A 27,354-nucleotide genomic window follows, 5' to 3' on the forward strand; every position below is an offset into this window, starting at 1 on the left:
CCACATACAGCATAATCAGGACACCTCTTGCAATTGGAAAAGTCATTTGTTGTAGAGGAGGCAATAACCACACTTGTAGGATGACTGTTGTCATAGTGTTGAGGGTACAGAAAGGGACTCTTTCACCACAGGAGGATCTAGAATGCAAGGCAGTTTCCCCTCTCCCTCAACTGGGCTCCATATTGCAACCTGTTTGTTTTGGTCCATGGATAGTAGTAGGCCTTACTGACTCCCTTCCTTGCACAACTGGCCCCAGGCTCCTGTGCTTGGCCATGCCGAGTGAAGTGCGATAAAAGGGCCCCCAGCTCCCAGTTAGAATGTGGCAGAAGTGCCCTACACTGGCACATGCACTGTCTTATCATCCTGACTTTCATACATCTGGGGAAAGTCTGGGTGTGTGTTTGTAGCTTCTTTATGCCAACTGGGAAGCCCCAAATGCCCAGGGTTCCCGATTACCTAGGCACCTCATTCGAACCTGTCACTGACTACACAGCGGTCAGGGAGCTGGTGCACATGCCAATATCAGGGGTTGTGCAATGGTACACTCCCTCTCCTTGACCATCCAGCGTCTGTGTGGTGAAGGAGGAAAGTCTACAGAGTTTCACTGACGCAGTACACATTGTAAGCATACATAAACATACACACTTACGACTTAACCTGCCCTGTTGCAGGGTTGACAACAAAAATCAGCTACAGAAGCTATAGTGAAGAATGTTTTTTCTCTCATACAAGAAGTGACTGTGAGGCTGGACAGAAATACTTTTGGTATTTGCAGGTACCACATGTGTAAGAAAGCTTTCCATCATGGCTAGGAGAACTTCCTGCCATTGTGCTCAACCACATGTGAGCTCAGGAAATCCAAAAGTGGCAGCTTGCAACCAAGATACGACAAACAAGCAAGCTGCAACTAGCTTTCATAGTCGGAAAATGTTATGCACACTTGCTTGTTTGTAGCAGTACCCAACTGAAAGACTTCGCTGCTCATTTTGAAGGAGAAAACAGTGTCCTATTACAGATTGCTGCAGCAGTGCATTAACTTGCAAACACCATGACTCCTAAAGTGTGAAGGTAAGCAAAAAGACATGCAGTTTTCAATGATAATTAGCTACGCCTGGTGCAGATACACACCAGCCCCAATGGCTGTTCTGGGTCAAAAAAAGCACCCCAGAACACTACGTAAGGAAGCTTTGGCCTCTTCCAGCCTCTGCTGACATGGCACAGCAGTTGTGCAGCACAACTGTGTCGTGCGGGTGCTAGAGAGGCCCTGACCCAGCAATGCTGGCACCCGGAGATTAATGCAAGGGCACACTCTTTGCATTGATACCAAGGCACCTTGAACTGATTGTATCAACTTCTACCACAATTCGGCCCAATTTGCAAGCCCAGCTGAGCTAGAATGCTTGAAAAATGCTGCCTTTGGAGTAATTCTAAGGTTTCTGCAGTAACAGGGTTGCTACTGAGAACTGCTTGTGTGCGGCTGGCACTCCAGAGGAGTTGTGCTAACTTTGAGATTCCACTTCCCTCATGGAGAAGGAGCAGCTGCAAAGCAAAGTCCCCCAGGGACTTTGCGTGTAGAAATACCGTCTACTGTGCTAGGGCTGAAATATGAAAACGCCTCGTCATGGCTGTATTTTTAGTACTGCTTCGGCGGTTCAGCATCGTAAGCTGAAGCAAAGTGGTTATAGCCATTGGCTGAAACAGAGCGTTTATTTATTTAACGCGTTGGTGAGCAACATGGCTTGGTTGCCTCTGCTAGCAGCATACATCCCTGGGGGCTTTTGAGTAGAAAGCGAATGGCTCTTAAGTTAAAATCCTTAAATTTTACACCCCAAAACCATCTCAGTTATTTCAGTGGCCCTGCTCTGAAGCAGGTTCTGGGATAGCAGTCTGTGGAAACTCCCTCCTCCTTAAGAGGCCTAGTTGGCTCCCACCATTTCAGTCTTTAGGTGAATGCTGAATACTTTTATTTTTATTTTTGGCCAGGCATTTGGATTATTTTAATGGTTGGGTTTCTCTCTGCTATGCTAATGCCACACCAGTGTTTTAATCTTATGGATATGGCTTTAATTTTATTGTATATTTTTATTCTGTTGTGGGCTGCCTCCAGGGCCTTTGTAGATGGAAGGAGGGGCAGAAATTCCTAAACCAGCAAACGAACACCTCTACCTTGCTACATTCAATTCACAGAAGAAATGGACTGAAGCATATTAGGGAAGGGGGGCGGGAAAAGGAATAAAAGATTTATGAAATATATTCTATTCCTTTGCTTACCTGTGCACTTTCTTCGTCACTCGGTATGCTGTCTGTTGTCTCACTTTCTGTGGATAAAAATATGCATACTGAAAACATGTGACATATTGATTGTCAATAAACCATGTAACAGGATGTTTCCTCTTATTCAATCATGGATTCCATGTCAGCATTATGAGGTTTCTCCAGAACCAGCGACTCCATGTGGGGAAGGGCTGGGAGCATCAGATGCCCCAGTGTTCAATCCCTTGTATCTCCAGTTTGGGCAGGGAGAGGACCCCCCCCCCCCAGATACCCTGGACACTTGCAGCCAATTAGATTGGCTAATACTGAGGTTGATGGTCTGACTCAGTGTGAGGCAGCTATACCACTGAAATGCCACAACAGTGCCAGACAAAAAAAGTCACTTTACTAGGACAAGATTATACTAGAATCAGAAGTTGGTAAAGAGGATGCAAAACTTTCTATTTGAGGGTCAAAAGGGGGACACTGCTAGAACCTGGCCTGCTGCATGGTCAACAGCCCCTTCTCAACCACCTCTGGAGCTACAGACATAAACATACATCAGTCTTTGCACATTCTTCTGGCTGACCTCCAAGCAGCGCTATCGGCACCCACACCCAAGAAGCAACGAAACTTCTTTCACTTGATAATATTTATCTAGAACATGCAGCCTCAAGGCCTTTTTAAAACACACACAAACTGGTAGTGTATTAGGTTTCCTGCTCCATTGTGTCCCCCAGAACCAAGCCTTTGTCTGTGGTACAGCTTATACATCCCACAATTTTCTCTGTCACATAACAGGATTTCATGTACAAGTACATGTATCAGCCTTTAATTCCTAGATGCAGCAGCACAGAGACAATTCAGGCAAACAATGTTCTCTTGAACCCTGTGTAAGAAAGCCTATTGCCTTTCGGTTCCCATTCCTCACATCTCAAGTAATTTTATTTATACACGCATACATACTGAAATGCATACTCCACTTTTCTAAGTGAAAGCCAAAATGGAGCTTTTCCTAAGAAGCCACATTTGCAATCATCTTGGTTGTGACACCATGCACACTTGTGTATTATTATTATTATATACTTGTTTATACCCAGGGACTCAAGGTGGCTTACAGATAAAAACAGAAACCGCTAAAAACATATTTTTTGCACACTGAGTGAGGTTTACTGAACATATATGTAAAGGATAATTTTAATAAGTATTTCGTTTCTGTGTTTTACAGCAGGTTTAGGTCTTTTGTTTCTCAGAAGAAATAATACCTGTGTTTAGCAGAACCCAGGCACTAAAAGAATCTGACAACTATTCTAAAATAGAAAAGAAAAGCACCTACCTACCAAAAGTTAAAACATGGCACTGACTGAAACCAAGACCCCAAGTTCTTTTGCAAGTGCAATGTTTCTTACCTGCACAGGAGGAGACTGGGGAGATCTGTAGTGGATACAACTGACTCACACTGCTGGGTTGGTCATCACATTCTGTTGTCACTTCCACTACTTGGCAAACATCAGGTGGATTGGGAACTATCATATGATCCTCAGAACCACACTCAAAATGCGAATCTCCTACAACTTTGCATGATAAAAAGAGAGAATTGTGATGATTACCCGTGCCTGCATTAATAAAGAGCTTACATTACAGTCAAGCAAAAAGCAGTGTTATGGACCGTAACTTCATAATGGCTGGAGATCCAGCCCTAAGATTAGTACACTATGTAGAGGCTTAAACTTAAGTTCCATCTCAACCACATGTGAAACCAGGGTTTGAAGACATGGTTAAGAGGGGACTTGGTTAGGAATCAGATGGAAGGTTTGACTATGAGGAAGGTAAAGGTAAAGGTAAAGGTACCCCTGCCCGTACGGGCCAGTCTTGACAGACTCTGGGGTTGTGCGCCCATCTCACTTAAGAGGCCAGGGGCCAGCGCTGTCCGGAGACACTTCCGGGTCACGTGGCCAGCGTGACATCGCTGCTCTGGCGAGCCAGAGCCACACACAGAAACGCCGTTTACCTTCCCGCTGGTAAGCGGTCCCTATTTATCTACTTGCACCCGGAGGTGCTTTCGAACTGCTAGGTTGGCAGGCGCTGGGACCGAGCAGCGGGAGCGCACCCTGCCACAGGGATTCGAACCGCCAACCTTTCGATCGGCAAGCCCTAGGCGCTGAGGCTTTAACCCACAGCGCCACCTGGGGGAGCAAATTCCTGATTTGCAAACCTTGGTTTGCTGGGGCCAGCATCATGTATATACCAGAACATTCAAATAAGTGCATCAGTTTTAATTAGCCGGGGTGTGTGTGTGTGGAATTTTCCCTTGATATGAAGTATAATATAATTAAATTGAACTTACATTCATGATGAAAAGTATTACCTGTTTCTTAGTTTAACATGGAAAATGACTGTCTAGCCACAAAAATTCTTCTATTTCATCTCCTTCCCTGTCACCTTGTTAGGGTGGTACGATGCTGGATTCCTACTTCAGCTGAAAAGTACTGTCAAAGTTCCTGTAGTGTTTTTTCACTGGTGACAAGGATTACTACTGAGACCCACTCGAGCTAAATAAACCATTAAATTTCATGTCCACATTTGTTCTTAAGCGTTCTCAACTAAAGCAAAATATTATTAGGCCACATCAACTCCTGCTGCTGTAATTCCGCCGTGTTACCAACCATATAGTGAAACTGAACTATAAAAGGCCACAGTTAGTGCAGTAAGAGTTTACCAGATACGAAAAGGAATGTGCTGGGGCGACTTACCTACAATGTTTATTGTGCTGTCGACTTCAGCTTTTATTGCTGGAGATAAGCAGTAATCCGAAAACCCCTGGCATGTTCCATTACTCAGTTCATACGACGATTCCTCTGGTTCTTGCTGAAATAAAAATAAAAATGGAAGTGTGTTAAGATTGTTGAGTATACAGAAGAGCTATCTCCTGACTATCCTTCGTTAACCTTTCCCTACCCTTTGTCCCTGACACACCCTTCTCAGCCATCATGGTAGGCCTAAATGAAGCCAAATGGCCGTTTAAGCTTCCCAAGATCAGACTGAAACAGCAACCTTTTCCAGTCCTTTTCATACATAAAAGCAAAGTGTGAAATTCACAAGGTGCCTTCCAAGAAATGTTAATGCATGGTTTGTAATGAAAAATTAAACATTACAGAGTTGCAAGGGTGAGGCGCTGCCTGAAACATTTATTCCTATTAAATATTCATTGTAGCTTTCCAAGTGCATTTTAGTGCTATGAGCAGAGAATGCATGATAATCGTGAGAGCCAGTCACTAAGTAAACACGTCCTCTTGGTTCCTTAGAAAAGCACCTGAACTTTGCATCCACAAAATGTGTTTCAGCAGCACATGTTCTCTGTTTGGAAAATCCATGCACCCAGAGAGCAAGAGACAGAAAGCAGGCAAGGAAATGCCTTTTACAAGACCTGCTCCTGCTGGTACAAGTGTATAAGGATTGGAGGCCCAATTCAGACAGAAACATTTGCGTTTCGTTTTTGTTTTGTTTCAGTGTAAGATTTGGACAGCTCTTCTGTTCCATATTTGGATGGAGAAGGGTAAGAACAAAATTAAATGCCCATCAACTGAGGGGAATCTCTCATTCCTAGTAGGTGATATAAAGGCTTTGTTTCAGCATGATTACATGGGAATACAAAAAAGTGCAGTAATGGTAGTCTGCACAAAATTTTTCAGCTTTCCTTTCTTTTTAAAGCAATTGTCTATCCCTTAAGCCTGTGTGTGAACATAGGCTTGAAAGAGTAGGGGCAATGCTTGCTGGAATCTCAGTTAACCCCATAAACCCACATGAACCAACCAGTAAAGCCCAATTTCTTCACAGGTTGGCAGACACTGTGTCATGAATCTCCATTCATCTTCCAATCATCAAACGCAATTTGTCTATGAAATGATGAGATATTTACCTTAATTTGTTTCATTTTGTCTTCCTTGGGTTTCTTTCCTGTAGAAATGTAAGGATTCATTTATTGTTTTACAATCATTTCCTGGTAAGACTGGACAATTCTGCCTAGCCCCAACATACTCCAACTTGGGCAGTCACTAGACTCAATGTTGATCATAATTATAATTTACGTGGTACTTGAAATGGCCTAGACTACCTATTCGAAGCGTAATGAAATTAAGGAAACTTGGACAGCAGTACTGCCTGCAGCTTACCCTGCAAAACCGTCAACTGGGGCGAGGAGCAAGATGCCCCACTAAATTTGGAATTCAAGGAAAAACTAGTTGCTCCTAAAACCACAGAGCTACTGCTACATCTTTTGTCTTCTCATCCCTGTATCTTGCCTGACCTGACACATGACAGGCAGATATACACAGTCTTGTGCCAACCAGGTAATCTTGCCCAGTGGGTATTTATTTTGTATATATATTTCTCTTGTATTAAGAAGCGTTTTTATTTGTTAACGTTTTGCTCTTTTTGTGAGGCACAGAAGTGAAGACGTTGCACAATTTATTATTATTAGCGAGGATGTTAAAGACCAAGTGTGCCTGCTATAAAGGAGACAATCTGACTAATGTAGGAAGCAGCCCACTATCAGCATGGCTCTCTCCATCTCCAGAATATCCGCAATGTTCCTCTCATTTACCTTTCTTTGAAGGCCTCTCAGATAACGGCAGCATCCGGTATACCCGGAAGGCATTATTTCCTTTCTTTATGCTTTTGTCCTTGACTTCTTCAATATCGGGTAAGGAGTTCATAGCACATCGAAAGTTTGCCTTCCATGTCTTTGGGTCTGGTTTATCAACTCCTGGCTGGAACTTCCCTAACAAAGAAAGAAAAACGGGATTCGTGGTATGACACACCTTATGCTAATAAATACAGTGGTACCTCAGGTTAAGTACTTAATTTATTCCGGAGGTCCGTTCTTAACCTGAAACTGTTCTTAACCTGAAGCACCACTTTAGCTAATGGGGCCTCCTGCTGCTGCCGCACCGCCAGAGCACAATTTCTGTTCTCATCCTGAAGCAAAGTTCTTAACCTGAAGCACTATTTCTGGGTTAGTGGAGTCTGTAATCTGAAGCATATGTAACCCGAGGTACCACTGTAATAATAATGTTGATGATTATAATAATATTAATATTAATAATAATATTAATAATATTAATAATAATGTTATTTATACCCCGCCCTCCCTGGCCAAGACCGGGCTCAGGGCGGCTAACATCAGGTATAAAAACAATTGATTAAAATACAACTTAAAAACAGGATTAAAATACAACTTAAAATGCAGCCTCATTTCAATGGAAGCCCAGATCAAAAACTGTTTGGGGGGGAGAAAACATCAAATCTTCACCAAGGCCAACTATCCAGACTGGTCCTACGTGGGCCAGAAAAAAGCCAGGGAAGTCCCCAAATAGAGGTCCCATCACAGAAGTAAAAGGAAAGAGGGGGGGGGGGGGATCAGGCTGATTCCAAGCCAAAGGCCAGGAGGAACAACTCTGTCTTACAGGCCCTGCGGGAACTGATTTCTTTCTGCATGAGACAGAGCGTTCCACCAGGCCAGAGCCAGTGTTGAAAAGGCCCTGGCCCTGGTTGAGGCTAATCTGACTTCCTTAGGGCCCAGGACCTCTAGAGTGTTGCTTTTTATGAATTAGGGACCCTTCATACTCAGGGATCCTTACAATCAGACCGAGAAGTTCTGGACACCCTGTAAGACACACACAGCAGCTGCTTGCTCAAGTATACTCCAAACCTCTCCGCATTTGGCCCATCAAATCAGCAATGAGCTGCCAGGCACAGAGGCCTCTGATAGATATTATGACCCTGCCACATATACAGGAATGGAGGGGGCAGCTCTGAAGAGGCAAAGGGATGCATGTGTGGATCTGTTTCCCCCAGATGATTAAATAGCTGCAGCTATATCCTTGTAGCTGCAAGAGCCCCACCTGCTCACTGCACTACAGCTGGGACACTGGGTAAAGGTGAAAATGTGGAAAAGCAAAACAGAACACTACAACGCTGAAAGAAGAGATAGAACCTCTACAATAAACCTGCCCCAATAAACCTGAGCTCCTCTTACCTGTGTGAATAGCCCAGTTCCTAAATAAAGGAGCATCTTTTTCAACATCCCACCCATGGCGTGCTGCGTGCATCCAGGGAATCTGAAAAATCATTTTTTCCTGGAACAGAAAAACAAGTAGGAAACAACCACAATTAACAACTTGCAGATACAGAAGTCTTAAACTTTCTTACTTTATAAAACAGGTAGCATTTGTACAACCTGAACCTATTTTTCACTGCTTTCTCACTTTCTGGCTCAATAATGTTCTGCATGAAATGAAAGTCAAAGCTGTTGATTTTACTGAGATTAAGCAAAATTACTAAATGCTGCAAAATATTCAGGTGCCTCCTTTTGACTTAAAGCTGTGAACTAATTGAGGTACTATTGGATGTGCATTACTGTGATTTCAGGCAAACATTTCTAATTTCACTGGCCTCTTATCCTAAGCCCTTTGATTACTTGAATTACTTAACAGTGTGGACCCCTGGGAACAGAAAACGACTAAAACTGGCTCAGAGTTCATAGAATAAGGCAGGCTATAACACTTCCCAGAAAACCATGAATATGGAAACCAAAATAGTATGGGTTGCTTCACATGTCATATGGCAGGCATGTCCAACTTCCATTAGGCTGCGTTCTAGTATCCAATATCAAAAACTAACAGTGATCTACCACACTCTCCCATTGCCATTCTTCAACTTAAACGTATTATATTTGACTGAGGAAACCCAGCCAGATGGGCAGGGTATAAATAATAAATCACGATGATGATGATAAAAATAATAACAAATTATTACCCTCACACCAGCCCCCTCCCCTCCCAGGGCTCTTGGTGCACGTGGGAAGTCAACATGCCCCAAAATGTCCAATTCCCCCTTTGCCAAAGGAAGAGCTCTGTGGGGAGTGGGGCCAGCAGCTTACTTTCGAGTAAATGCAGCTAGGCTGGAGCTGGAAAAGTGAGGAAAGTTCAGCATCCCACTAGGAGGGAGAGGGTGTTTTCTTTCCACAGGAACCAGGGGGAGGGGGGAGAGGGAGGAGGGATACCATTGTCTCTCTCTCTCACACACGGCCCTTCCTGTGGCTCCCTCTGCAGCACTGTAGTCTGTGTGGAGCCCGCACACCTTGTCTTTGCCTTCCTGCCTGGGGCTGCAGCTTCCAGGGGGCACAGGCAGGCCTCACACCTTTCCAGGCCGGCCAGCTGAATTGGCGGGGTGCTTGAGGCAGCTGCAAGGCGCAGGTGATGCCAGCGTCAGCCAGAGTGCTTGCTGCGGCAGCAGTGAGCAAGCCTGGCTAAGCGGAGCCTCAGTCGCTCCAGCTGCAGCTGAGCGCATGCTGAGGGCACCCGGTAGCCATGGGAGAGGGTGGCGGGTTGTGATCGACAAAAATCAATCGCGCAATTGACACGTTGGAGATGTCTGTCCTATGGCATTGAGCCCTGTCCTAACATGCTCACTCCTTTTCACTTGCATATGCCACATAATTATTTACTTCCCAGTTTACAGCTAACCAGGGTGGATAAAAATCAATAATTTTTTTAAAATAATAATAATAAAAAGTTTCTTTTATTTAAATTGGATTGTTTTGATTTAAATCGGATTTTTAAAATAAAATGCTTTTGGAGGAAAAATCTTTCTAAAGATAATTTTCTATCTAAGTTACATTATAGTCCAAAGGCTATTTATCAGGAAATAAGAATTTGTTTTAAGTTTTTCATGCATGCTAAAACTCAGTCTAAGTTTTGTTTATACACGTCAGTTAACAAACATGGATACATATGCTATAATGTTATTGTTTTAGTTAAATAAATTGTTTAAATTGTTACTTATGATTATTTTTCTCCTTCCAATAAAGTACAGCAGAAACGTTGTCCAAATATAAAGAGTTAACTTATTAAACCTCACAATAATTTCATAATTATCTGTCTATGTATTTCTAATAGTATAACCAAGTCAGTAATTTTTGATAACTGTAAAAACTACTCTGAAAATTTATGCAAAAATGGGTCTTTCTGTAAAAATAATAATGATTTAAATCAAGTCTTGCTGACTAGTGATTTAAATCGATTCAATTTAAATCAAATCCACCCTGCAGCAAACCACAGTTTTGGGTTACACTCATTCCAATTTTGGTTACACTCAAATTAGAGTTTGATGAATGCTAATGCTGGACTAATTCCTCTAGCATCAAATCACTCTGTGGCATTATGAATGTACCATGTATCAACTGTCTACTTTATTGATCAGGTTGGTTCTCCCTTTGCTTAGATTCATGCAGGCTATAAAAATGTTTTATTTCACCTGGCTTTTGATGGGTTTTTAATTCCATTCCTTAGTTTTGTTTAAACAATGGTTTGGTTTTATCTGGTGCTTTCCTTGTTTTTGTATCACCTCATGGGCCCATAATAATGTTTAAAAACACAGGCATGCCTTACCTCGTGTAGCCATTTCAAACCCGGTATTTTGTTTGAATTTATTTGTTCCTCCAGCCACGGCCGCATTCGCATTCTTTCCACTGGCATTGTTACCTTTGCAAGAAGAGAAAGCGCAGCTCAATTATTTGACAAGCCAGTTGTGTTTCCTTTACATCAGTAGCAGGGAAACTCTGGTGCATGGACCTTATTATGTCTCGTGGGTTGGGCTGCCATGTTGTTTTCAGAAAGACACGCACACCCTCCTTTCCTATTTCATATATGACATCAAGTCCAGAAAAGTTCAAGCTGCACTTTGAACGTCAAGATGTAGTTAAAGGGAAGAATTAGGAGCACACTTAAGAGTGAACTCCCAATTTCTTCCTTTGCAGTTGAGTCACATTATAATAATAATTAGTAGTATTATTATCCAACAGAATTAATGATAATAATAATGATAATGATAATGATAATGATAATAATAAAGCAATAGAACACCAGGCATTAAAAACTTCCCTAAACAGGGCTGCCTTCAAAGCTCAGGATCCAGCCCACTCACCAGATCTTGATTCCCACCACTACTTTACATTATACACAGAAGTGAAATTATCTATAATGCTAATGTAAAAAATATATATTGTTAGAGCTGCCTCCAGGTCCCAGCTCACAGAGGACCAACGCTAGGCTGTAGTTATGTACAAAAGTCTTTATTGAGATTCAGTCTCCATTTTAAAGCCGCAGCGTGCAGCTCTACGTCCCGACCTTAGACCGGCGAAGTCCTGTCTGAGTCTCCTCCCCCTCCACACCAGTTTAAGACTCTCGCTTTGCTCCACCTCTTCCTAAGTTCCTTTCTCCTCTGGGCCCTCCTGCCCGCTAGGGTCTCATCCTTCCTGGACTCCTCTGACGCTGACCCTGACGATTCTTGCCCCTCCTTCCGGCGGGCTTTAGGACCTGGTTCCCTATCCGGGCTACCTTCTGTGCCGCTCGCCTGTACCTTTGAACTTGGCGCGCGCGCCCAGCCTGCAACTTTCCTCTTAACCGTTAACTCGCTCTCCGATGGAGGCGTGGTCAACCCTGACTCCTCTTCTCTCGCTGGTGGTGCATATGTGGGCTCTGACACCTGGGACTCCTCCCCCCCACTACGCTCTGGTGGGGAAGCTGTTCCTGATTTCCAACTGCTGCTCTGGGAGTCCCCGCTGGCCCCTTGCTTCTGGGGTGTCCCCCTTGGGTCGCCCCTTGCCCTGCCCATCGGCGCCCCCTTCTGTGAATCTTCCGATTCGCTGGAGAGGCTCATGGAATCTATCGGGCTGCTGTCATATTCTCCTACGCTGCCCTCGGATTGCTCCCCCTCGCTTTCCATCTCCTCTCCTCCCTGCGCTCCCGCTGAGTCCCTGACATATATCTATAAACTTTATGGTAATATTCAACATGAAACTTGGGAACAAAGGCTCTGCCTACAGCACAGGCCCATGCAATGCATGGCTTCCCACTTTGCTGACCTCAAGAGAACCAATCTCTAGGACTGCCTTGGAAGGCTTTAATCACAGTTTACTTCTTTGGAGGGCATTCTTGCTAAGACCTTCCCAACAATTTATCTTACAAGCAATTGTTCTACACTATATTGTATTTTATAACAGTTCACTGGAGATGATTTTCACTGCAACACCATGTACCTATGCTGAAATTTAAAAATGAAGTACAGTGGTACCTCAGGTTACAGACGCTTCAGGTTACAGACTCCGCTAACCCAGAAATAGTACCTCGGGTTAAGAACTTTGCTTCAGGATGAGAACAGAAATCGCGCAGTGGCGGCAGCGGGAAGCCCTATTAGCTAAAGTGGTACCTCGCGTTAAGAACAGTTTCAGGTTAAAAATGGACCTCCGGAACGAATTGAGTTCTTAACCCAAGGGACCAGTGTACCTCTTGAGTCTCACAAGTTTTACTGAAAGACTTAAGCATCTGCTAAACTTTTCCCAACAGAAGTTGATGACACTTTGCCTGTAATCCTCTGCATGTCTACTCAAAACAAAGCCTGTCATGTTCAATGGCCACATGTGTAGGATTGGGGCATTGCATTACCTGGGCGTAATGAGTCTTCTAAGTAAACATGCCTTGGCTTTAAGTTCAGGGGGATTTCTGAGCAAGCATGTAATCCTATGCACTCTTAATTTGAGAACTCGGCATGAGTCAATGGGACTCACTTCTCAGTAAACATGGAGTATCAGGTTGTTGTGCACTTTACACTTTGGATGAAATACACTCATCTATTTTTATTTGCTTTATACTTTATGGAAGGCTGCAATCATAGATTCAATATCATATTCTGTAACAGTGACTGATGAGCAAGTAATACCATAGAATAAATAATGAACCTGCAATGTAATATGTCAGTAAAATGAAGCCAATGTAATTTTAGACATCATATATTTCATGAATTAGGAATGTGTTCTGCCTCTAAATGGGTAGTAAGTCATACTGTAAGAAAGCAGGATGGTATGCTGTACTGGAGAGATCATGGCTAAATATAGAAGTGAATTCAGGCCTGATCAACAAATACAGGTGGGATTCAGGTAGGCAGGATTGCAAGAGCCAGAAAAGCCTTTCGAGAAGAAATCAAATGTGCTTTCTTTGCTTACTCAAAGATGGAACTTAAGCAATTATTAAAACATTTCCCTATATATAGATATAACTGTTCTCTATGACCAAATCCTGATGGCTTCTGGAGGGGCTTGATTTCCACAAGAAATTAGTACCACAGCTGCTACAAAAAAATCCATCAAACATCATTTGAAATTGTGGAGAGGAAAATAGCAAAGAGAGGAAAGATCACTGTGCAGGTACAGGACACTGAGAAATTAACTGCTTCATTTGCCTAAGAGAAGGAAGATATTTCTCTTTGACAGAATACTCAATCTTTTTTCAGTAGACATTTATTTTGATTATAGAGTATGCAAATCATACATCAGGAATTAAAACCCAAGCAATATAGTTGTTGCGTCAACAATGGAAAGCAGAGGTACAGTGGTACCTCGGGTGAAGAACTTACCGTATTTTTTGCTCTATAAGACGCACTAGACCACAAGACGCACCTAGTTTTTGGAGGAGGAAAACAAGAAAAAAATATTCTGAATCTCAGAACCAGAACAGCAAGAGGGATCGCTACGCAGTGAAAGCAGCAATCCCTCTTGCTCTTCTGGCTTCTGGGATAGCTGCGCAGCCTGCAATCGCTCCATAAGACGCACACACATTTCCCCTTACTTTTTAGGAGGGAAAAAGTGAGTCTTATAGAGCAAAAAATACGGTAATTCGTTCTGGAAGTATGTTCTTAACATGAGGTACCACTTTAGCTAATGGGGCCTCCCACTGCTGCTGCACCACCGGAGTACGATTTCTGTTCTCATCCTGAAGCAAAGTTCTTAACTCAAGGTACTATTCTGTAACCTGAAGCGTCTGTAACCCAAGGTACCACTGTACTCGGAAAGTGGGATCTACTTCATACTTCTGCATGAAGTAGATCAGCAAGCATTTCTGACTCTTGATTATGGCGACAACAAAGAAAGTCCTCACTCCCAAATTATACTGCTGAAAATGAAAGATACCTAGGATTGAGGGAGGAGAGTTAACCAGGAGTGGTTTTGTGAGGACAAACAGTGAGCTCAGTTGAAGTTTGGCTAATTAAAACTAATTCCTGGGCTGCAGCATTCTTTAATTACACGTGTATGTCTTTTGCACCTGGCTCTGGTTGGTAGATCTCAGGGTGCTAGTAAAAAACAAACAAACAGCAGAACCTACAAGTCTGAAGCATGTCCTCTCTTGACGTAAATGACTAGGTAATTGCCTAGGCCTTCGCAGTTTCATTCACCAGCAGCCTCCAACAAACTCTTTGCATTGCAGTCGAAGGCAACAAGAAGCCAGAGCTTCACCTGCACTTACTTCCAGCCTCCAAACTTCACCACAAGCCATCTGGTTTCTAGCATTTACTACCAACCCCTTCCTCTAATACTCTGGCATTTTCTCCCATTTGTGCTGCCATGAAGAAGGCAAGGTGGTGCGGAGAAATAATTTTCTGTCTCCATAAATCAAACGAAGACACAGATCAGAATGGTCATTCAGAATCTCACTCACAACATTAATTATATGAATGGGTTAACTACCAACCGCCTATCAACCTATAAATGCAAGGTGGCAAGCCTTGCAGCAGGTCCTTCCTGCTCATGCCTGACCAGTTTAGGGTTACATGCAACCTCAGCAACTGTGGCTTGTGTACAAACACAAAAGAAGAAGAAAGAGCAGGACTCCAAAAGTTCAACAGCATGCTATGATGTGTGTGGAAAGGTGCCCTACACTGGGAAGAAACAGGATTGCCCCTTTTAACTGGCAAGAGGGATGGTCACCACAACATGTTAGCCTCCTATACCGTAGCAAGATTTGTTAGTATTATTGAGCCAATCAAGAACCACCTGACTACAGTCTTTGAGCTGGGCACTATCTGGTTTTCAACATCGTGATATATCATCAGCTAAACATCACAGTATACCAATATATCATGATGTCTGAAATAAGGATGGAACTATGTAGAGGCACTGGCTGGCTTCACAGTTTTTCCTGCATCATAATCGGGCACCTGCTCTTTTGATTTGCTGTCCTCTGCATGAAGCAGGGGAGAGCCGAGCTGGCAGAGTTAACAGGGGCTGCAGGAAACGAGAGATGCATCGACTGGCTTCACTGTTTCCCCCACATTGTGATTTTGGCATAGTGCACTCACGCACGATGATTTGCACTACACTGCCAGGTCAAAAATTATGAAACCAATCTCACGATATGGACTTCAGACAGATTTTGGACGATATATCGATATATTGCCCAGCCCTAAGTCATACAGAGGAACTGTTCGGTGGCAAGAAGCCATACTGGAATTTAGAGGCTATACAATTTGAGACGGATACTTTATACTTAAGAATCCATTGCTTTTTCGAGCACCTTTAGAACCGTATACCTGTAACTTGGGAAACAGCCTGCATACATGCAAATATATTAGCAAGAGGATTAAGTGAGTTGTGTAAAGAAAGAAAGAGATGCAATCGTTATCCTCTACAGCCAGGAGCCATTCAGTTTCTTCCTGTTGAACAAAGGAAGCAACGTGGAATTATATACAAAAGCCTTTTGGCACCTTCATGGCAGAATTCTTGTCACAAAATAAACAACGTGCTGACGTAAGTGAACAAAACAGATTAGCCTTCTATGAGCAGGTGCTTTCAAGTAAGCCAGGGATCATCAACATTTTTAGGACTCTGGGCACATCTGGATTTTTGAACAAGTGTTGTGGGTGCTCAACCCCCTCCTCCCCTGGATCAGCCCCACACAACAGAAAGACACACACAGAGAGAAAGTGTGTGCAAGCAAATGTTGCTTTCCCAAGTGATCCGAGTTTTTTTTTTTTTAAAAAAGTCAGATCCTTTAGAATTAATCTGAGCTTTGAAAAACACATAGGGCAAAAAGAGGAAGCAGGAAAGACCATCCGTTTTCTAAACCCCTCCTTCAGCTCTATATACTTTTCAAGGGAGAAAATGGCAACCATCCTTATGACCAAGGGACCAGTGGGTGAGTGGGTTCAGAGGCCACCAAGGAAAGACCTCAAGGGTGCCAAGTGTAAACCCATGTGCTGCACTGGCATGGCTGCCACCGTTGCAACCCCCAAAAGGAGAGAAAGCCCTTATGTTAGACACTGTACCCTCCTCCAAATTCCAGGATCCTGCAGCCACCGGATCTGTCTCCCTCCGCAGGAGCCTATCAGCTGTGGCACAACACTGCGGCCACCACCTTCTCTATGCTTTGGCAAGATTCCTTCCATTATCATGGCACACACCTGACGATGTGCGAGAATCTCTGCACATTCACCCCCAGAACAGATTGTGTGGTGGGCAGAAGATATAGTTAGGTTCAGGGAGGGAGGTCAAGCTCAAAAGGTCTGTGTTGGGCATATAGATATCCTCTCAAACCCTGGCCAAACAAGCACAACAAAGACAAAGGTGAGAATTTCAAACAACTAGCTCTGATTTAGCCACCTTGCAAGCAATTGCAAGTTAGTGGGTGCGGCATAAATGCAACTGAGGTGCTATCAGGCTACAGCTCAGTCCCACACAGTTGTTTTTTTAAACAAAAGGATGCCCATGTATCCAGCTGGCCAAGAGCAGCACACACTGCAGGCACACCTCTTCAAGGAGCATGGAGACGGAGACAAGGACAAGCTGGTGCCTCACCTGCAGCTGCCGCCCCATGCGGGTGTTTCCACCCCTTTGCCCTCCTGCTCCCCGGAGGTGAAGGTCGCCACCTGGGCTACTTCATTTTTTAAAAAAATAATATTTATTAGTTTTTTAAAAAAATAATATTTATTAGCCACCTGGGCTACTTCACTGCCAGCCTCATCGCCCTCCACCATCACGTCGGCCGCCAATGGGAGTGCAGCGGTGGTGGCCCCGCCAAGCCCTAGCCTGGGCCAGCTGTCCTCTTCCAGGAATGCCACTGCCGCCCCCCTCATGGGGATGCAGAGTGGCAGCAGCCACAGGAGCACCAGGGCGGCAGCGGCGGCTCTGCCAATCAAACACCACACCTGTTTTACATCAGTGCGGAGCAGCGTTTGATTGGCAGAGCCTCTGCCGCTTGGCCTCTTCCTCCCGTCACCATTGCCAGGAGTCTCAGCTTTGCAGTGGGTTCTTAAATGGCTGGGCGGGCTGGATTTAGAACCCTGGTGGGCCTGATCCGGCCCGGGGCCCGTAGTTTGCCGACCCCTGGATTAGATTCTTTTTGCCCACATGGATCTCCCAACTGTTTCCCCTACAGGTCCCAAAGCATTCAGATGTCTTCTGCTCCATAGTGAGGCTGGTGCCTGGTTCCTCAAGTGGCACACATGTATATGTACCATATTTTTCCATGTGTAACATGCCCCCTCTTTTTGTAAGACGCTCCCTCTTTTTGGAGACTCAAAAATGAGAAAATGGGGGGAGATTGCCCAGAGTTGTTGAGCTTTTTTTTGGGGGGGTTGCCCACAGTTGCTGAGCTTTTTCGGGGGGGTGGGTTAGCCAGACTTCTTGGGCTTTTGGGGGGGAGGAATTGCAAGACCGCAAGACCGCCACAGCCAATCGCACGCACATCGACGAAGCCACTGATTGTCTGCACGCTCAATGAATGTAAGCGCCAATAGCTCGCCCAATTATTGCATCAGTCAATTGCCAGCAGACCTTGACGCACCCACCATCACCCGCTAAAACACCGCTGACAATCACACGCCACACCCTAGAGAATACAGTATGAAAACAGACCTCCATTAACTTATGTATCTCGTCCAATCTGTAGTTTACACAGGAGCCTTTCCTCCAATGACTTAGCAAATAAACAACAGAGGACACATATATAAGCACATAAGGGAGTGTGGCTTTGAAATAAATTGTTCACAATTGTACAGTCTGAGATAGTACTTCTCCTAAACGGAGCATATCTATATGGCAAAACCTAAGTATCATGTTTATTTCTTCTAATCTCTATGATGCAACACCCACACATTTTGTTTATTCTTGTACCTCTCCACAGGATCAAACAGTCCATGCTTCAGAAAGTCTGGCTCTAGCATAAAGATTATTTGTACAAATCAGCAGAATCAAATGGCAAGAGGATAGCTGCATTGCAGCATAAAGTCATGCTGGAGTACCTTAAAAACTGGAAGCTTTTCTGGACCTGAGCATACTTTGCCAGACAGAATAAGTGCTATGCTCTTTTATCAAACGTATATTAGGGGTGTGCACTGGCTTGGGTCGAGGCCTAAGCCGAAGTGGGCATATTTGGAGGGCCTTGGACAGGTTGGGTACACACCAGGGCTGGGCAATATCTGGTTTTCAACATCGTGATATAGCAGCAGCTAAATGCCATGATATGAAGATATATCACAATGTCTGGAATGTATCTTGGCTGCTTCTTTCTCCCCTCAGCTGAGTGGAGCCGCTCCGGCTCAGGTGAGCTGGAGCTGGAGGGTCAGGGGGCTTCCTCAAAGGCACAGGCAGGCTCCATCTGCTTGCCTGCCTCCACCTCTGCTGTCTACAGGCAATTTGAACTGGGAATACATCATGGCTCCCTGGCCACCACAATGCATTGCCAGCTCAAAATGTCTGAAACCGGTATTGCAATCTGAATGCCATACAGCAGGAGTCAGCAAACTTTTTCAGCAGGGGGCTGGCCCATTGTCCCTCAGACCTTGTGGGGGGCCGGACTATATTTTGAAGGGGGGGGGGAAATGAATGAATTCCTATGCCCCACAAATAATCCAGAGATGCATTTTAAATAAAAGCACACATTCTACTCATGTAAAGGGATGTGGGTGGCGCTGTGGGTTAAACCACAGGGCCTAGGGCTTGCCGATCAGAAGGTCGGCGGTTCAAATCCCCGCGACGGGGTGAGCTCCCGTTGCTCAGTCCCTGCTCCTGCCAACCTAGCAGTTCGAAAGCATGTCAAAGTGCAAGTAGATAAATAGGTACCACTCCGGCGGGAAGGTAAAAGGCGTTTCCATGTGCTGCTCTAGTTCGCCATGAGTGGCTTAGTCATGCTAGCCACAAGACCCAGAAGCTGTATGCCAGCTCCCTCGGCCAATAAAGCGAGATGAGCGCAGCAACCCCAGAGTCGGCTACAACTGGACCTAATGGTCTGGGGTCCCTTACTCATGTAAAAACACCAGGCAGGCCCCACAAATAACCCAAAGATTCATTTTAAATAAAATGACACATTCTACTCATGTAAAAACATTTTGATTCCCAGAGCGTCAGCGGGCCAGATTTAGAAGGCGACTGGGCCAGATCCAGCCCTCGGGCCTTAGTTTGCCTACCCATGCCATACAGGTTTCAGACAATTTTCTGATATATCGCCAGGCTATAGTACCCAGACACGTTATCACTGGAAGCCAAATTGGATCGGCCTTGAGCAACAGGAGGCTGCTAGGGAGTGGCAGGAAGGAGGAGGAGCAAGAAATGTGTGAAAAAGGCCAAGTCTTACCAGACAGGCACTGGCATCTTTCTGGCAGAAGGCAGGCCCAAGACACGACTCTCCTCCCTGCCAGATGCCCTGCCCCACAGGATCCTTGTCCCCACTCAACAGTGGAAGGATCAGTCTTGCAAGGTGCTGCTGCTGCTGCTTCACAAACCACTTTCCTGCAGGAGAGCATTTGATGTTGGATAGATATTACAAGTTGGAGAATGGATATTACCTTCTAGCAGATCTGCGCCCATTCATGCGCTATAAAAGACTGTAAAATCAGTTGGGACTGATTTTATATCTGGAATTGCTCTATCCCTGTGGCATCCACAAAGTTTTCATCAAACTGTTCTGAACAATTCAAGTAAACCTTAAGGTCAACTTTGCTGGCTAGCAACTCTTATGACATACAGAAAGTGCAACTTCTGGGGCTGAGCATGTTGTCAGAAATGGAAACAACACAGACATTGAAACTGGTGTAGAGAAGAAATTAGAAATGAAACTGGACCTGGTATTTCGCTTATGTTAGTTTCAATTTCTGTCAGCAGCTGGAAAAATGTTATAAGTAGAAACACTGCAGTAACGACATCTATCTATATCCACCCTCCATGATAACGTAGTAAGTTTTGCCATCTTACAAGCTAGCCTCTAAGTTTTGTAGCCATTTTCACGCCATATGCCCTTACCTTAAAGTACCTGATATCTTCAGGTAGATGGGCAAACTGTAAAACTATGCTAGTGTGTTAAGAGTCACAACTGGTAAAAGATATACTAGGCCAGATCAGGCCCTTTAAAGCAAGGATTTGTGGGACTGGCACCACACTTTAAGCCAGTGGTGATGGCCAAACCTGGCCCTCCAGCAGTTTTGGGACTACAATTCCCATCACCCCTGACCACTGGTCCTGTTAGCTAGGGATGATGGGAGCTGTAGTCCCAAAACAGCTGGAGGGCCAAGTTTGGCCATCACTGCTTTGAGCTAATTGGCGCAGCATGTTAGCACATACTTATATCAGGTTCTTGCATTGCAAAAGGGTTCCAAGCCACATGCCCCTATTGCCCCTGTGAACACATTGCCATGGAAAGCAAGTGTGCAATGAAAGCCCTCTGTAGCTTCCTGGTAAGAACTCACACCCATGACTGTGGCAGCAAATTCTTCAGCATCCCAGTAACAGGAATCGCTGGCAGGGCAGAAGCAGCAGCTTATTCAAAGAAGGATCAGTTTACACAATGCAGTGTTTCTGTATTAACCTGTAGTATCCTCTCCCTGAACAGGCAGGTGCTGTTCTGTAAAGAGCTCTGCCGCACAAGAGTTTCCTTCACAGGAATCAAATGAAGCAGATAAGCTCTCTGTTCCTCAACCCCAAGCAGGGAAAACCCCACTTCCACCTGGAGAAGACTTCCATAAGCTACTTTTAAGTGGGCCCCAATGAGCCTTGCCAGACTACAGGGCCGGCCCAGTTTCCTCTGGTTTTGCCTGCGATCATGCTGGATTTGTGAAACCTAATCCGCCCTGCAGTATACGAACAGAAATTCAGCAGCCAGCAAGCCTTTTACCAGTTCTTCTCTTGGGTTCCGTTTCAAGGTTAGAGCTGTTATATCACAAGATCCCCACCCATCCACTTGCTCCTGCTTAATGTTCCCCATTTGATTTTGCCTGGCCAATATCCTAGTTTAGACAGCTGACTCTAGTTGACATGACGAAGGGGCAGGTGCTGGGCCAAAGACCACAGGTGTTGCCAGAAGTCAGGTGAAATAGGAGCTCAGAAACCTCAGTTTCCACTGCTTTCCCTTGCCTCCACATCTGGGGTACAACTTTCTGCTTAACAGAAAACACTAAATCTACAGTTGTGAAACGTGATTTTCAAAATTAAGCAGCAGCAACAAACTCAGCCTTCCTCTCCAGATTCACAACCATTTCATAAGTCTGGATATTATCTTGTGTGACCAGATAGAATTGCTCAGATGAATCTGTACTCTAATTATAGGATTCAGGGAACTTGGATCTGTTCAGAAGCTGGAGCTATTCCAGGATGTAAAGCAGCACCAGCCCTATTTTAAGGAACACCAAATACAAGGAAGTTCTGGCCGTTGGATGTACGCTTGACCACGACTCTCCATTACATCCAAAATAAAGCGCACAGTTAAAATATATTGTATGGAAATTTCCAATATTTATCCCAATTGCACACTAAAGAGTATTGGTTTCCAGGTTGAGGAAAGTTATGCCAAGATCTGAATATATGCCTTATGAAGCATATTTCCTGCACAATGAGCCACTTGCCTAGGCCCCAGAGCAGGAGAGGGGAACCTCTGACCCTCCAGGTGTCACTGAACTACAACTCCCATCAGCCTTAGCAAGCATGGTCAACGGTGCCCATGGTGGGGCTGTAATTCAGCAACATCTACAGGGCCAATGGTTCCCCACACCTACCCTAGGGCAAGACGCTTCTGGGATCCTCAGATGGTGGTCACTGTGGCCAAAAGTGCCTCATACTTACTTAGGGTGGTACTTTAGTTATGGTCACTCCTAGAATATGATGATCCAAGCACTATTGTAAATTCTATGGTGACCACTAGGTTACCAAAACTGTGCAGAAATGTTAAGTATGTAGTTCAAAATGCAGCCAGTTGTTTAATTATGCAAGTGAGCTGGAGGGGGGGGTCATACCATCCCTTGCTAAGATGGGTGCTTTGGATCCCAACTCATTTCCTGGTGCAGTTATTTCATTAACACTGTGATCTTGCAAGCTGCCCTAGCAGCCCAGTCTGTTCAGATACAGCAAATAAACCTCCAAAGCTGAGCTCTGCACTTACCTGTCTGTCTCCTGCTTTTGTCCTATCTACGTGATACGTCTCACAGGCCATTTAAGGCTAGAAGGGAGAGATGGAGAAAGAAGCATCTGGGGAGACAATAGAAGTTGGATTATGGTCCACCCCATCCCACTTACATGAGAGTGACCAGTGACAAATGTCGCAGGAAGGCAGGCCACCCCCCTGAACACTTATTTTAGCTGCTAGACTACATTTCTCACCACTTAAAAACTTAGCTAGCAGAGGCATTTAAGCATACTGAGATAACACCCTTGCAGCCTTCATTGTCTTAAGACTTGAAAAAACTGCCTATAAATCTTCTGAGTATATTTTATGGCTGGCTGGCTGGCTGGCTGGATGCATGCTTCTGAGCTCAGTTGTTCCACACATGGAAAATGCCCCAGTCAGCTGCTTTGAAGCACATTTTGACATTTCCCCCAATGTGGCCTTCATCTAACTTGACGCAGCTGGTGAAGATTGAGGGTGGTGGGAGGAACGGCAACACCCAAGGAAGAGGTCAAAGTGTGCAGAGAGATAAAATATACAACATTTCATATGTTTTCCTAATTCAGACAAGCCTCCAGAGCGCAATTTCCTCATTAAAAGTGGATCACTTTTCTTGCTCTGGCACTCGCATTAGTACTACAGAGAAGCTAGGCAGCTGAACGGCACTGTGTTCCTTCATGCGCATGCTCTTGGCGCATAAAATAAATTCCAAGTCAGTGCCTGTGTGCATTGTCAAGGAAAGAGAGACTACATGCACTCATTGATTCAAGATCTTTCTCCAACCCTTCCTTTCTCATTTGAACAAAAATGAAGAGCAGCCTTCTACCACAAACAAAAGAAGACTTCCATCCCACCAAAAAACCTACCAGATAATAAAGAAGAATTCTACATATGTGATGACCCCCCAAGCTTTTTCCCATCAAATACCTCTCAAGAATTTCAGAGCTTTGCATGTATGCAATCTTTTCCACCAACGCTAATCCACAATCCTGCAGTGCAGTCACCCCAACTAGCCAGGATCTGCTTAGGTTCAGCGGTGAGCAGATCAAAGTTGGAGCATGGAATAAAGGTTAGCTGATCTGTTCTAGGCAGATATGATGTTAAAAGGTAGGCGATATCCTCAGTTATGCTCTGAAATATGAGATGACCCTTAAAAATCTAGCTCATCTTCAAGATATGGATACACATACACATCCACCTTAGCTTAACCATGTATATTTTGCGACTGTAAATCACCTGTATACTTAAGTCATGTTCAATGTACAGGGAACTCCTGATTTGCGCAGGGGTTGTGTTCTGGGGCATCACGCATGGCAGTAGAGCATGCATAAGCCCACCGTGTTATGCCCCCCCCCCCGTTCTAGCCACTTCCAGTTCACCAAGAGGTACACATGCGTGGGCACGCATAAACTGGACATGCATTTATCGGCCACTGCTCGTATTATAAAAGAAAGGTATGAACTTTGACACAACTTCCTTAGTAAATTATATGGCTATCACCTGGTGCTTCCTGAATGTGCATTTTAGAAGGCATGGGAGGAAAAAATTAAATTAAATGAAAACCATCCACCCAATCTTGAGCCACAGAACCAAGAAAAACACAATCTTTTTGCCTTCGAAGCCTTCGCAAAAGTGACTCATTATTACTGACTCTGCATAGTGCAACCCTAATTTTCCCAGGAAATGTAGCTCCTCAGTTATTTCCATGCTTGTACAGGTTCTACCCAAAAGTTACATGAGAAAAAACTTTGTTATTGGAGAGCCAAGATAAAACAGTCCAGCCATCACTGGGCCCAGTGCTTTTTTGTTTTCAGAAAGTACTTAAGGGTACACAGTACTGGCACCTCTCTTTTGTTGTTGTTCATAAGTGTGGCACTCAGTGCTTTTTTTCTGGGGGTACGCATACCCCTAAACATTTTGTGAATCTAAGTTTGGCCTCATTGAGGGGCAGTATTTCAATATGAGTAGGAAAATCAGTACCCCTAAACATGTTTTTTAGAGAGAAAAAAGCACTGCTGGCACTTACTGTAACAACTTCACGGGCCCCTGGCCAATGAACTTTGTGCCTTCAAAGTGACATGTAAGAAGGATGGGCTAGTCCATAATAAACCACGTCTCTTGTGCATTATTGCCTGACCAGTACAGTCTATGAGGGAGGAGACTAAAAGCAGCAGAATGCAACCAGCAGTTGCCTATCTATCACCTAGACACTGCAGTGGGGAATCTGTGGTCCTCCAGATAGTGTTAGACTGAGCCTCAGTCAGGAGGGTGAATGGTAAGGGATGATAAGAGCTGTGGTCAGGCAACATCTGGAGGGCCACAAGTTCTGCTCCCTCATCTAACCTCTTTCTTATTGCTTCCAAAGGTAGCAAAAGGAATTTGTACTTGAAGACATAAATGAACCCACCAAGAATACATCTAAAGATGACTGAGAAAGTAGGTGATAAGGTCATAGGCAGTTACTAGGAAACTTTAGCTAATCCTCTAGTGAATGGCAGGCTATATTTCACATTAATTATGTGACAGGATGCATGAAAGAAATGAGAGCTCCCTAAACCAAACAAATTACATTGTACCTATTACTGAATTTGTTAACTAGGGGCTGTGTCCCTGCTTCCTCTGCTCACCAACCACTCAGCCATTTCCTCCACATTAACCCCCTTGAACTTCCCTTCCCACCTCATGTGACTACTAAGATCACTTTTCACCTTCCTAAGCCCATTTCTGAAGCCATGTTTCTCTTTTCTGCAACCCCACTTGCACCCAAACCAACTCACAGTAACCTTCTGCAGCTTCCTCCTCCCGCAAACTGCAACTTCTAAGCACCCTGTGTCCCTACATCCTTGCTTTATTCAAACCTCAGCTGTTGTTTAAAATGGCCTCTGTGTTCCTCCATCCCTGATGCTGCTGTTCTAAAGCACCACTTCCCCCCTCTCAGTGTCTCCCCTTTCTCATTCCCATGCCATGACCCTGTTGTTGTGCACCTTGCCTTCTCTTCTGCTCACTTCCCCAGCCTTCATGCAAATCCAGGATTGTGATGAGGCACTACAAATCCTTCAATGAAAATAACTGTGTGATGACAGCCTTATGTTTATATGTATATAGGAGATAAGAGTGCTCCTTTCTTTTATGAACTCCTGCAAGGCCCTGGGGCACTGGGGAAATTTGGAAGCCAAAACTGCACAGAGGAAAAATTGCTGCTTACATTTACAACAGACTTAAATATTAATTATTGTATTAGAAGTTTATATCACAAAGGATACTTTTAATAGGTATCACTTAAATCGTGTGTACTGAAAGCAGGAAGAATTAAAATAAATGGGCCCAATTCTGTAAAAGCACATGATGGTTTTCAGAGATTTATCTGGTAGCACATTCATTTTTTTCAGGAGACTGTCATACTGACTCTCTCACCTTCAACAAACAAGAGCAGTATATTCAAGCCAATCCAAAATTCAAAGCAATGCATTTGAATTTTGCAATTTGCAGTCATGAAAAAGAAAAAACAAAACACTGATACTTTTATTGTTTATGGTCTCTTTTCTGATAGCTGCATGTTACAAAACGATTTGTACTTGGGTTACAGAATGCACTCATATGTCAATTAGGAAAAGTATGCTAATATTTCAAGCACAGCTTCTCCCTTTAGAATACACAGAAGTTGAGGCAAAGAACAAATCGGTTCTTAAAAGACCATTTCATTAACCCCCTTTTAAGTGGTATTATAAAAGGACAGGGAGTATGTTTTCATTTCTGAGTAGAAATCAGAAAAAGACACCAAATGTTTTAGTGTGGAACGTGCCTGAGCACAAGATTTCAAGTATCTGGGGTACAAGCTTCACAATCACAAGGTGTACTTGCTATTCATAGTAATCTTTGTTTTTGTAAAACGGTTCTTTGTAATCATGAGCAACGTCTATTTGCTCAGCGCAATAAAGGTATGTGATATTTGATTAAAGAGTTTGTTTTATTACCTGGGCGGGGTTGTTCTAGCTGTTCATAAAAAACCGCTCCTATTTTGTAACCCTCCAGTTCTCAGCATGATTAACCCATGGCTTTGGGGTACAGACATTCCCACCTACAGATCACCTGTGCCTAGACAGATGACTGGAAATAAAGATGATCTCTTTAGAAAGTGAAGTTCCCCACCCCTATCCCTCTCTTCACCTTTAAGGACTTGGAAATTTCCCAAGCACAAGACTTTCCAAATTGGGCATTTTGACATTTGCTTGTACTTGCTCATTTGTGCTTTGTTTCTGTCACTCAAGCCCTGCTGTAATGTTGAGTTGCAAAGGTGAACACTCTGAACCACATCCAAAGGATAATGAAAACATTTTTTTGCAACTGCAAATAATAACAACAACAATAACATAATTAGCAGGAAATTACCATTACTTGGCTATTGCAAAAGCAGTGCCTGCCACCTTAGCACTGAACCCCACAGCCCCTGGCTGTTTGTGCAAACTTTCTTATGAGTTTTATTTTCTGTTTGCCATGTGTGAATTACTTTTCTGTTGCTGGTTTTAGGTTTACGTAAATGAAGTAGTAATACTCGGTCACATGTGCCAGAGGATATGTATAATATTCAGTGCCTTTAACTATTACAGAATGAGGCTATTTCCCCCCCTTAAAGATGCTCAAAAATTTACACGGCATGCCACAAACCAGGTATGGGGAACCTTTTGTCCTCCAGACGTTGAACTACTATCCCCACCTGCCCACAGCAAGCAAGACCAAGGATTATGGAAATTGTAGTTCAGGAACATCAGGAAGGCCAAAGGTTTCCCGCACCTACTATAAATGATTTAGTTTGGAGTTCTTGCACATATATAGTAACTTATAG

At 44.1% G+C, this 27,354-nt stretch overlaps 1 protein-coding gene across 5 annotated transcripts in view; it reads right to left on the reverse strand.

Moving 5' to 3' along the window:
* The window catches only part of IRF2 (interferon regulatory factor 2), a 40,811-nt gene that overhangs the window by 1,423 nt on the left and 12,034 nt on the right, over positions 1–27,354 (reverse strand). For 3 of the 5 annotated variants that reach the window (XM_079989937.1, XM_079989938.1, XM_079989939.1), the window contains 7 exons: positions 10,704–10,796; positions 8,291–8,390; positions 6,857–7,033; positions 6,173–6,210; positions 5,007–5,121; positions 3,663–3,827; positions 2,272–2,318 (listed from right to left, as the gene is read on the reverse strand). In XM_079989937.1, the coding sequence (XP_079846063.1) occupies positions 2,272–2,318; positions 3,663–3,827; positions 5,007–5,121; positions 6,173–6,210; positions 6,857–7,033; positions 8,291–8,390; positions 10,704–10,790 (729 nt within the window). In that variant the 5' untranslated portion in view covers positions 10,791–10,796. Of the gene's footprint in view, positions 1–2,271; positions 2,319–3,662; positions 3,828–5,006; positions 5,122–6,172; positions 6,211–6,856; positions 7,034–8,290; positions 8,391–10,703; positions 10,797–22,508; positions 22,595–27,354 lie in introns of all 5 variants that reach the window. The other 2 variants (XM_079989935.1, XM_079989936.1) reach the window with 1 other exon arrangement.

Source organism: Podarcis cretensis, assembly GCF_951804945.1.
Source record: "Podarcis cretensis genome assembly, chromosome: 9".
NCBI classification, from domain to species: Eukaryota; Metazoa; Chordata; class Lepidosauria; order Squamata; family Lacertidae; genus Podarcis; species Podarcis cretensis.